Source organism: Fulmarus glacialis, unplaced genomic scaffold, assembly GCF_000690835.1.
Source record: "Fulmarus glacialis isolate BGI_N327 unplaced genomic scaffold, ASM69083v1 scaffold34583, whole genome shotgun sequence".
NCBI lineage: Eukaryota > Metazoa > Chordata > Aves > Procellariiformes > Procellariidae > Fulmarus > Fulmarus glacialis.
The window spans coordinates 1,064-13,584 of NW_009202923.1; the positions used below are offsets into that span (position 1 = coordinate 1,064).

Below are 12,521 nucleotides of genomic sequence, written 5' to 3' on the forward strand. Positions count from 1 at the left end.
ATCTGGAAACAGGCTAAAAAGCACAATACAGTACAACAATCTCCTCGCAGATCCACGTTTAAAGAACATCAGTTTATTATGTCAATAATCTACAGCTCCAGGACACTATTTTCAGGACTGGGATTCAGTTGGCTAGTTTACAACTTTAAAAAATTCATGTTAAAAATGAGATTATGGAAGAAAACCTGCAGGTATTTAATTAGAACTAAATACTGTGAAGCCCCTAAAAATTTTCGGACCGGGATTTATAAAGTTAATTACTTCTAATATAGAACTTCAGTTTGTTCCTTTAAAATGTCCTTACTGCAGCTTTAACAGATACTATTAAGTGATTTTAATTCAAACTTTTCAATTTTCTATGCATTTCTGTGTTTTAAAACAAATTTCACCAAACATGGGTCACCGTTCAACTGGAGAAAAAACATTATCAAAATACTAACTCTGAATTAATGAAAGATTTAAATTTGTGTATTAAAAAAAAAAAAAACCATCCCCAAAGGATAGCAGCATTCTCTACCCTAGTTTAGCAAGTTTAAGGAAGAGCATTTATAAACATACAAAGTTGATTTTAGGGTATAAAAATACAGGTATACTATACGAAACAAGACAGCTTGATTTTTTAAAAATTATGCAGTAGTCTGTCACTGCTGGAACTTGTTTGAACTACTGAAAAGGTGTTTACAGTTCAGCACATGGGTGGACAGCCAAGGAACTTTAGATTTTAGTTCTTTAATTAAAAGGTGTGTAGCTTACTCTACACAATTAAGCTTACTGAAATATAAGCAGTTACCCTGTTACCAATCCCTACCCAGAGCTGAACTAAACCTTTACTTACGTAAGTCTAGTTCACTTTATGCCGATTTGTAACTCACCTTTCTGAACAGAGACCTTGGGGTATACTAAATTATGTTTAATAGAAATTTCTGAATATGACTAATGTCCATTAGGAGCAGAGCTAAAGTAAACTGATGTAATTTAGAATCAAAATCTACCCAAAACATTAAATCAACCCACCCCTTGACACCACATCCACTCCCTTAATTAATTTCAAAACCATTAGTTTTGGTTATTCTTTTCTTGTTGTGTATCTTTGCTGTGGGATGAGAATCTTGCAATTCATTAAGCAGAATCACCATAAGTTACAACTAAGTACATTAAATGAGACAATGGGGAATAATTTTTTTTTTAAACTTTGAGTTTAAAAACTTCAAAGTTTTTAAAACTTCATCACTAATTAAGGATGTAACATTGGGAGTACAATGTCTGCTATGGCATTAAAATTAGCGCTGTGCCAAATGGGAAAAATATATAAACAAACCACTAAACTCCAGTATGGCAAAAAACATTTCGTTTTTTGTTCAGGAAGTGTTTGGCATGAGCAGCACTAACAAAATTCTACACCTCACAGACACAAGCTACAAAGGTTATCTAAAGCCAATACTCACTGTCCATCAATTAGCTAGCTCTTAATGCTGCTTCAAGCACTGCACTAGCCACTTTGATCTTTGTTTCAGATTCCTCTGTACACACATTTATATTTACATAAAACATTTATTAAACATGATTTTAAAACATAAAAACCTTATGTACAAAATACCAACATTCCTATAAATAAACAGTTGGAGAAAGGCACTTGCAAGAAAAATCTACAGTAAATATTACAAAAACCACACTGCCTCTGTTACTGTACAATAGATAATCTTTCGGTAAATCCCTATCACAAGAATGTAAAACACTAATTACTTGTTATAACTAAGAATATAACCGTTACAGTTGTATTTACACATACATATATGCCTCTTTTTAGTTTCGCTTGAGAGCACCATGATTTCCATTCTAAATTTATATTTTGATACAAAGTAAAAGAACAGTTGCCAGAAACCACTGTTCAGTGTCACTGCAGATCCATAAACTTTTGGCTGACATCAGTGTAGTTTAAAAGACTCAGTTACTGCTTTGTAAAAAGTACACCTAGTTTGTTATTGCATGTTGTCCTTTTAGAGAGAGCACTGCTATGCTCTCTATGCAATTGTTCAATACTATTGCTGGCAAAAAGTTTCCAATATCAAAAAAATAAAAACATTCTTCAAGCCAGTTGAAGTATTTCATCTGAACAGTAACTAAAAAAAGCTGCATATTAATTATAAAAACGTGTAGGAAACATGCCAACTAATCTGGTGTGCAAAAATATTTTTTCCACTACACAAGATTTTAAGGGCTTCACAGAATTACTCAAATTTACATTGAGTAGCAAACCCCATGAATGACCAGTTCCTCAAGGAGATGTTAGTATACTCCCACTTTTATCAAACTTTTTACCCTTTGACAACGCTGCAACCTGTTTGAGCAGTTCTCTGTTTTTGGCCTGCAATACAGATAAAAAAAGTTTTATGAATTACTGAAACGTCTCGGATAGTAGTGTCATGCACCAATTTCCCATTGCATTTATGAAACGAATTCTCAAAATGTACATGCTGAGAATATTCAAAGAAGATAATCATCACTTTTCAAAGATTTGTATATGCTTTTTGATATGCATATTCCATCTTTAACAGAAAAGGTAACCACATTTCTTGTACTGCAAAATTCAGTATCTGAGGTATTGCACTGAGTATCTGTTCAGTCTGTGATTTGTAACGCAACTAATTCAGGCTTTCTTCCTGATAAAGTATGCTTTAACAAGAGACATTGAACTGTCAATTGTGTTAACGCTGAGCCCTTAAATCAGATCAATAGCACACTGACAACTGATTAAATATCAGAGAACAGACACACAAAATAACATCATCTTTGAGAAAACATGTTAGGTAAGCCTCTATCTCTTGAAGTTAGAAAGCAATTCTAACAGTTTAATTCTTATAGAGATTGTCTGTTGACTGCAGAACTGCTGTACAATGCATCCGAAGTTAAACGTGGTAATGACCATTCAAGAACCTGATACTATTTCACTGCTGTGAGTGAACAGCCTGAGTACGTAATTCTATCTAAAATATTGCTCAAGTATTGATAAGCGATTACTCACCTGCAACTGTTCCACAGTTTCCTTGTGAGCTTTCTCCATACTGTTCATCTTTGTCCTCAAGTTAGACTCCTGGTACTGGAAGTCTGCCTTCAGTTCTGTCAACTGAAAACACATATTCTATGAAGATTTTTTGGACTGCCACAGTATACATCTTTCAATCAATCTATGAAATCTTAACGGAAGCCTCAGGAATCTCAGGAAACACTATATTTATTTACTATTCTAGTATTGACAGCTCGGCACTTGAGAAGTAGCTTGAAAAGTAAGTGTGTCTTTTATATGAAGAAAACAACTGTACTTATATAACCATATTGTTTGCTCAGGATTTGGTATAAAGAAGGTTAATCCTCAACAAAAAAAATTCAAAGACAAGACTAATGATTTATAATCTTAGCTGTTCTTTCAGCTGTGACATACTTATCACAAACTTCAGTTATGTCTCTTCAGTTATATGGTACAGTAACACATGAAAAATCTTCCATACAAAGACAGTAGAAAGGATTCCTTTGTGTCCTTTTATGCTATAATTTGTCCTAAACAGAAGTATACATTCCAGAGTTTCACTGCTTCTCGATTCACAATAGTGGAATTAAACTGTGTTGTTAGAAATGTGTAATTAAAATGACTTAACTTACGATTTAATTCTGAGTGTATGGTGTAGTATTGCTGCCACTGGGTCTCTCCGGAGACAGGCAGAGATCCAGATGACATGCATTAAGGCAGGTGTTTCTAAATTGTGATATATGCTTCTATCCAAGCAGCTGAATGCTTCTTCTGGAAGCATGTGCAGCTGGGTGAACTACTAACAGTTTGTTGTATATGGACCCAGAAGTTTTAGGAACCACTTCTTTAAAACGTTTAGCTCCTCAAAGCATCCCAGATTCACCTGGCTATTTTAAACCTCTCTGGTCAATTTGGATTTATCAGGAAAGGAAGCCTCTTAGCTAGCAAAGAAGCCTGCTGTAACAAACCAGAGCATATATTCCTAAAATGACTACCAAGACTGCTATTACCAACCTGAGTATGTGTCAAATCACATGTAGTGAAACAAGGTATTCAAAAGAACTGTCAATCAAATGGTCCTAAATAAAGTGCAGGTATCTTGACACAAGGATATACACCTCACCATACACAGACTGCTGCTCAAGGTCTGTACTTACAGCTGTTGTAAATTCCAGGGGATCCAGTACAAAACCACATACCACAAACTAAACATCAAAAAAAACTAGTAGTATTGCACCATAGTAAAGTATGCAACTAGATGAGCAGACACACTACCTGTGAACATTCAGCAAATTGTGGTCCCTTCCTAATGATTAAGTCTCAGGGCCCTACGGTAATGTCTTGATGTCTCACTAACGTTTTGTCCGGAAAGAGAAACAAGGCTAGTACTGAAAAAAATAAGCACTCGTAATGACATGGCTGAGATCTTGACTCATAACAAAAAATGATGAATGAGGATTGTCTGTAAAGCTGGTGTACTGAGTTGTTTTTGTTGCCATACGTTATACGTTTCAGAGGTTTTTCTTTTGGAGCGCTCCAAACTGTTTCAAATGCTGTCCCTACACAAATCTTGGGACAAGATTGTAACAGAAATCTCCCATAGGTCTGGCTCAGGCTTTTATCCCAGTACATGTCTTTACATTTACTATCTCACAATCACAAAAAATCTGCAGTGCATTCATTTGTTGTAAATTTTTCAGCTATGCAAACATTGTACGATGTGTTCAGCTTTTCTCCCCCCCGCAGCAGCTGAAGAAAGTAAGTCACATTCTGAGAGGGAGTAATTCATGCCTGAAGGAGTCTTTAAGTTCAAAGAACTCTGAGGTCAAATAAATAGTTTTAGCAGTAGGGATATTAAAATTATTAGATGCTCGCCCTACGGAAATAGCACAAAACAAGTTACTGCAGTGGTTATGCAGAAGTAGGTGACATTTCCTTTTGCTAGCTTTGCCCAGTAGATAAAACATAGAAAGAGATAAGTGAATTTCCTACTGACTCATGATCTTCTACTGGCTTTATAAGACAGACATCAGGGCCTTAATGTCTGTCCTTTGAAGAAAATAGAGAATCCATGACAGCTCTTTCACATTAACCACTTAAAGGCTTGAAATAGCAAGTACTTCCAACACTAGGTATATTATAACAGTGATATAAACGGAAAAAGGTTCAATATCCTTTACAGAACACATTTAAGTGTAGAAATGAGGACACTGAACTATGGTTTAAAAGTGGAAGCATTTTCCTTTCAGGATCAATGAGCCTTTCTTAACCATTACTGTTTTGATAGACCACCACACATCTATAACCAAAATTTTACTTGAAAATATAGTAAATTTATTTTTAATACAATTCCATAACCTACTCAATCCTGAACAGACATTCTAGAGTTGCCGTTACAGACAGTGTCTTAAAAGCATCTAGTTAATCAGATGGCAGACAAATAAGCTCTAATAAAGGCAGAGCAAAGTAAGTATTTGCAGCTATTTCTCTTTTCTTGTTAGTCATTAGGTTGTTTGAAGGGTGAATCTCTTGTATGAGTTTCACTGCAGCCATTTCGGCCTATTTCACTTAACTTTTGTTGACTGCCAGGCAACTAATCCAAGCTTTTCTTCTAGTCTCTGACCATCCACAAAGACTTGATAACCTACACTATACATATGCTACCGATCTTTTAAAATCAAAACACTTAATTTTCATACACTGTACATGTAAATTGGGACACCAACTCATTAATTATGGCTATAGTTGCATTAGTTCAAAACTAAAGAAAAACTATGCTAAACTCAGAATGGCTACTACTCTTAAACCTCCTCTTATCTTGTGTGCCCATCAGCCTATGTAGGTATCCGGGATCTTTGCTGTAACTCAGTTTAGAATATGTAAAATATACAAACCACTGTCTGGCATTTTATCCATCACCTGTGGCACGCAGCCTGAGTAACAGTGAACCAGAGGGCTTCTAGATGGCTGAAGTGAGGTAAGATGAATTCCTCTTTGACTTAGAGCCAAAATATATTCATGATACAAAAATCCCAAACTTGTCATTTAAATGGTAAGATCTGATTAGTTGCTATATAAAAAAATTGTATCTAATTTTTGTTTTATCTCACCATTTTGACATTGTTAGGAGTCTACAAAATAGAAAAGAAAATTATAAAGTTCTTATTAAGCAGGTGTAACTTTTACCTTTTTATCTTTTTCTAAAATAGTCTGATCTCTTTGCTGCAGAAGACGTTTAAGTGACATTACTTCTTCTTTCAGCTGACTTATGAGGACAAAGTTGTCAGTTCCTCCACTGTCTGCTGACTGATTTATAGAGCTACTAAAAATAAAAAACAATAGTTAGTTATGACATCAATAGGACAAAACAGTATGTTTTTTTAAATTTCAAATTGGGTAATTAATAATTCCACAAACATCCTTAAGAACTAATGCAAATAAAGTATGTACCTGACAGAAACGGATGCAACTGGCAAATTACCTTACTAATGGCACACATTACATACACCTGCAGAAATATAATTAAGTATTAGCTTTGAGGGGGACAAATACCTTTTGACTTTTATTCCAACTGTTTGGCCAGAGACAGAATAAAGATTCAGTCTCACACATTAAGGTCCAAAAGACTTCTCTAGATAATAGGTCAGCTTAAAGCAGTAGGTTCAACCCTGCATCTAACTGACAAAACACCAATGTCAGGGAATACTGTTTCGTTGATAACTGTTGCCTCGTATATAAGCTTTATTTAATTTTGCCCCAAACAGCTTAAAAGCAGGAAAACAGTGCCAGTTTTCTGCTAATAAAGTCATTTAATTGACTGACAGCACTCAGATGCCACCCAATAATCTGTCTGGCTGGACAATAGTTTCACCTCCCTCATTCTTCAGACCAAAAAAAAAAGAAAAAAAGCAACTGGCCACAAATCAGTGCTCTATCTGGTTGAAATGGCTCAGCTTTACAAAAACATAACTTTACCTATCTCCATTTGATGGCTTGGATTCCAGTTTGGGTTTTTTCTTTGGAGTTTCATTCTGAATAGCTGCAGAGGATTTATGGCTGAAATCAAACAAAATGTAAACCTAAAGCCTCATACTATATAACTCTCTAATATCACCATTTGGTACATGTAAAATAACTAACTCATGCTCCTAGCTGGAATGCTAGAGACTAGCCAGAAATGCAAGGAAAAAAGTCCTTCAAATGAAAACTGCAAGATAAATTAAAAGGAAATTAATAAATGATATCATATTTACCTCTGTTTCCATAGTCCCTGATCTTGTTCTGGACTCAGAGTGCTGATTCTGAAATATGTGAAATGTACTTGGTAACTGACCAAACATGCCATTATTTCTAAGTTTACATGAATGGTATCTGTGCCTGAGAAAAATCCACCCCACCCCCCTTTTTTTTTAATAAAGTAAGTTAACAATTATGAATTTTCAGCTGGACAGTTGTATTATCTGTCATATTCGTGACCACTTTTTACTATGTCAGGATGCTATAAAAATATTTCTTGGCTGAAGAAATTTACACTATTGTAAGACACAAGGGGTAGACTTCAAGACTGATGGCTAAACTGTTTTGCTGGTACCTCCCTATTTTTGTGAATTTTATATTTCTAATCTTGTATGCAGCAAGCTGGTCTAAAGCAGCATTCTTGGGATTCCCATACTGCCATATGAAAGTTGCCTGAAGTGGGCCTTATGTGGCGGCATAAGAGCAAAGTTAAGTTTTGGATCCCTGAAAAGAACTGCTTCTCAGGTTTAAACATTTGTTTTCAGTAATTTCAAAAGCAACTAATAAACACCATTGATATAGGAATATTAGAATGTAGAAGACTGCACTGAATGAAATAGTTCAATGAATCTGTATTTCTACCTCACTGTCTCTGTTGTCTCATCTTAACAATAACTGAAATGGACAGGGAAAAAGAGTCGTATTTATTGGACCAGAAGCAATGGACCCATGGCAGTCTATAGAAATAAGGTGCAAATCAGGAACATTGTGACCTGTATAGAGATACGCTTACTTTTATAACTCTTGAGTATACTAGAAGCTCTATTCTGTAGTAATGAGCTAACTTTTTTTCATCTCATCCTTACTATGTATCTGCCACATGCATTAAATTAGATTTAGCTTGTTGTAACTCAATTTTCAGCAGAGATTTGAAAAAACAGGAACAGTACAATAACTCTCTGCATGACAAGAATAATTTTCTTCTTCAAATTCCTAAAAAAAAAAAAGAAAAAAAATCTTATTTTTCTCTTTTTTTCAGTGAAAGTATGTGCATTTCTCTTCTCCTAATTCCCAATATCATTCCAGCTTATTTTGCTTGTATCTTTAAGTCACACTTAGTCAGTCAAGTTTCAGTCCAAGTGGAAAATTGTAAGCACTAGAAAAGCGAGGCTTACAATGAAAGTGTTTGTGTGTCTGGGGTCAGGGTCATTACCATTACAGCCGTAGTATTTACTGTCCAGCACAAAAATAAAATAAGTAGTTCTAAAGTTACGCTGCCATAAGGCTACCAATGAAAATAAGAATCATGACTGCTATTATACTGGCGTAAAAACCAAATCAATTTTGGGATTTACGTCTAAATGAACTGGATACATACGTTAAGGTTGGTATGCTGTGTATGCCATGACCAGGGATGGCATGCTGAGAAAAGTTGCAGAAGATGGGACAAAACTGTGTGAAATGTTATCAGTAACATAATGTGTCAGTAACTGAACTGACAGAGTTATTTTCCTATGTCTGTATCACAGACACTCGCGAACTGCCTATTCCAGCAAGATTTGATTGGAAAAACTAGCAAAGAGATACAAACTGGTCCTAGACTGAGGGTGATCCCACACCGTTGCTTCTGCTTCTCCATTTAACTGCAAGTATGTGCGCACAAACAAGTCAGAATGAAGTAAGTTAGGGTGGGGATTCTGAGCAAAGTAGCTGTTTTGTGCTCACTGCTAATACACACCTTTTAACCCATGGTAAATGCATGTAAAATAGCAGTTATCACACAGCAGTTACTGCTTAGAAAGCCAAAGTCAAGTTCATCCTTAAGTAACTTGTTTCCGTAGCCATTCCGTGGGTTTTTTTCTAGACTTGCCACCAATTTTAACATTGACTAGTGCAATGATCACCAAGAATTTCTGCTTTTTGTTGACCTCCCTTTATCCAAACTGTAAGGATACAAGGATTTTGACAGACCATGGAAGAACAACATTCTGCTACTGCTTTTGATGCCATGTTTTAAACAGCATTTCTTAGTTCCTTTGATTTGATCTCAGTACTAACAGAACACAGAGGAGGAAAAGGTACCAACAGCTACTTTAATTTTTGAAATACTTACTTATGATGACTGCTGCTGTGACGATGATGATGGTGGTGATGGTGGTGGTGTTTTGCATGATGCTGGTCTTTCTCAGTAAGAGATGAAGATGAGGAGTTAGAATGTGAAGATCCTAGGCTCTTCCTCTGTTCTTTTGTCTTCTGTAGCACTCTCTTGTAGGACAGTGTGCAGAGCCAACACAACAATTTTCCATCAACCTTTTGGGAAATAATTCACAGCAGGGTTTTTTTCCAAGTACACTTGTACTAGAAAGATGTACTTCAATATTTGCAAGAAAAATTTGTTTCACTTCATGTGTTTCTCTTTGGGAAAAATCCAGACATCTCTTTGGTATGAATCAGCAGTACCATATCTCCAACGTATGCACGTTATCTTTTAGAAAAGTGAATCTTATTCCATTTCTTTTTGTCATTTAAAGTTAGGCTAGAAAGCAGTCTTAGCAAATGTTGGATTCGCTCTATATCACAGAAGTGACAATAACTTTTTAAAGGGACAAATCATTTTTAGTTTAGACACCATGTACCCTCTCTCAACCCATCGTATTCCAGGCAGAATCAAGATGTCCAGCCAACGTGTTACTTGTACCAAGTAAATTCTTCTGTAAAAACAGCACTATTCTTGGGTTCAGGCAAGAGGCTTTTGAGGTCATTTCCTCAGCACCTTCTGGAATGAGAAAGTGGCACTCACCAAAGCTATTTAAGAAAACAAAACACAAAGGGCTGCTCAGAGCAGTCTACCTCTCTGGTGCAGTACTTCAAGGCAAGGCAGGCAAATCAGACGAGGTAAAGTGACAGATTCAAGTTACAGGCATATATAAGATCCAACAGATGGGAAAATAAAAATAATTAAAAAAAAAAAAAAATCAAAGCACCAGGAACTGTTCAGCTGCTTAATCTCTGTTCCCCAGCTATGACTGTCAGCTTACACTTAAGCTTATTTTTAAAGACAGTGATTTAATTTCAAGTAAGTTAGCTCAGTAGCTAACATAACAATTGCAAGTTGTGAAATTTAATTCAAATATTGTAAAGCACAGCACAGCAACTTTAATCTAGTATTAGTGAACTTAAGATACATTCCTGTTAATCCTTCTCTTATGAAGAAGGCAAGTTGTCTGTTGTCAGCCTAAGCCACTACAGCTGTGAAACAAAGCCTACCTTCCTTCTTCCCTCCTCTTTTCGATCAAAAGCACACTGCTGTTTGCACTGTTCGCACGTCTGCGGTGGGCCGTACTTCTTCTCTGAGTTGGTGCAACGCTGACATTTTGTGCCAATAAATGCTGCAATAATGTTACAATACTGACAAGGCTTGGGCTGAAAAACAGGTAAGTTGAACCAAAATTAATATATTTACAGTTTCTATAATGAACACAGGTATTTCAAATCACACAATGATGCTTCTAAACTACTAGGGCTTCATATAGCCTATCTTAAAGAACCTTTTTCCTACCATTTCTGTCTTCAGTACTAAACTTTTCCCCTAAAATGATGCTCCTTCAACGGTCAAAACCAGTCTGGACTTTCCATGAAAACCCAGGTACATATTCAATGAAAGAAACACATACAGTGTGATTGCTCACCTCTACACCTGCCTCTTCTTTTTTTTTTTTTTTTTTAAATATGATGACATTTTCTTTCTGTTTTACTACATTACTAAAGAAATTACTTAAAAAACTTTAAAAGAAGAGTAATCAAGTCATTTTTTAGACTGGAAGTTTCTGAAAACATTCCTCTCCCTTGCACTACTCAGGGATTTGATAACCCTACAACTCCAAAATCAGCATCCTGATCCCTGCAATTCTGCAGGAAACTTTAAAAAAAAAAACAAAAAAAACAAAAAAAAAAAAAAAAGAGAGAGAGAGAGAAAACCAACTTCAGATACAATCAGGTCAGGTTATCAACTTTTATATCATACACTTAACTAGAATAATATGCTGCTGGAAAATAAGATTGCTGTCAGTTTTCATGGGTTAGAAATGGCTGATTATCTTCAATGCAGTTCCTTTTTTTGATGAACTACTGATTAAAAACATTGTTGGATCTGTCTTGAACTTCATTTTGCTACATTTTAAGCTTTTGAAAGAATGTTCTTTGTTCAGTTTACATTCACAAAATGCCTGACTACACACCAGCAGCTGTTATGTTTCTCAAATAAGCTGAATATCATCTAATATGGTTTATGTCAAGTATATAGAAGTTATGCACTTTTGTTTCACAACAAGATTATCTTGATACCTTCTATAAACTCGTATCTACAGGGCGCTCAGATACAATGTGTGTATTCATATATTCAAAAACTAATTTTTCTAACAGAACTGAAGTGAAATTCAAGATGAGAAAATGTAAAGTAACATGAATACAGCTAATACTCATAAAATCTTTTCTACTTAATAGCTTAACACTATTAACATGCATTTAAAATTTTTAAGACTTACATAATATAAAGTGTGTGGTATTAGCAGATTTTCACATTTACCAGTCATTAAAAACACAGACAGCTAACAGTCTTTCTGCCATCAAGTGTGTGTTTATGAGAATATGTGAAGAATAACTTTACATGCATAAAGTGAAATTACATTGTTTTTGCTACGAATAGCTATATTTCAGTTATTTGTAACTGTTAAGCTACATATAACTACAATGGATTTCAATTTGAAAAAAGAAACCTTAAGCCACAAGGAAATCAAGAGCTGCCAGTAATTTTCATCACCTTTCTGAAAGGTAATCTTTTTCTTTTTTCCCCAAAAGAAAATAAGAAGTTTAGTTGCAAGAGAACTTTTTTTCATTTAAAAGGTGAATGAACTTAACTTCAATATTTAGAACTAAGAGTCTACTCACCGTTCCAAACTGCTTCACGTTTTGGGCGCATTTCTTGCATATCGTGTTAGTTTTGCTAAAGATAAAATTGCATAATGTTGAATTCAGCGACAAACACACACCTTGAAATTCTTTCCCATGCAATTACTGGAAAACACACATGCAAACACACGCTGTGGTAAGCGGTTAACGACAAGTGAACAACTCTAACATTGCGCTATTTAGGTGACAGGCTCGTGTTGCTAGAGCCGGCAGGCAGGTTATTTTACGGCGGTTCTGCCCTCTTTAGCATCTCCACCGGTATGGATTTCTGCCGCTACAAGCGGCCGTGCCT

General features: G+C 35.5%; 1 protein-coding gene across 1 annotated transcript; it reads right to left on the reverse strand.

Annotated features, from left to right (window-relative positions):
- Positions 1-1,537: 1,537 nt before the first annotated feature.
- Positions 1,538-12,263, reverse strand: FAM76B (family with sequence similarity 76, member B; the record flags this gene model as incomplete). The annotated part of the gene is made up of 8 exons (XM_009574477.1): positions 1,538-2,365; positions 3,023-3,124; positions 6,212-6,347; positions 7,001-7,081; positions 7,279-7,326; positions 9,375-9,571; positions 10,529-10,684; positions 12,209-12,263. Coding segments are annotated over 8 exons (865 nt in total), but the record flags the coding sequence as incomplete, so codon positions are not given.
- Between the last annotated feature and the right edge of the window lie 258 nt (positions 12,264-12,521).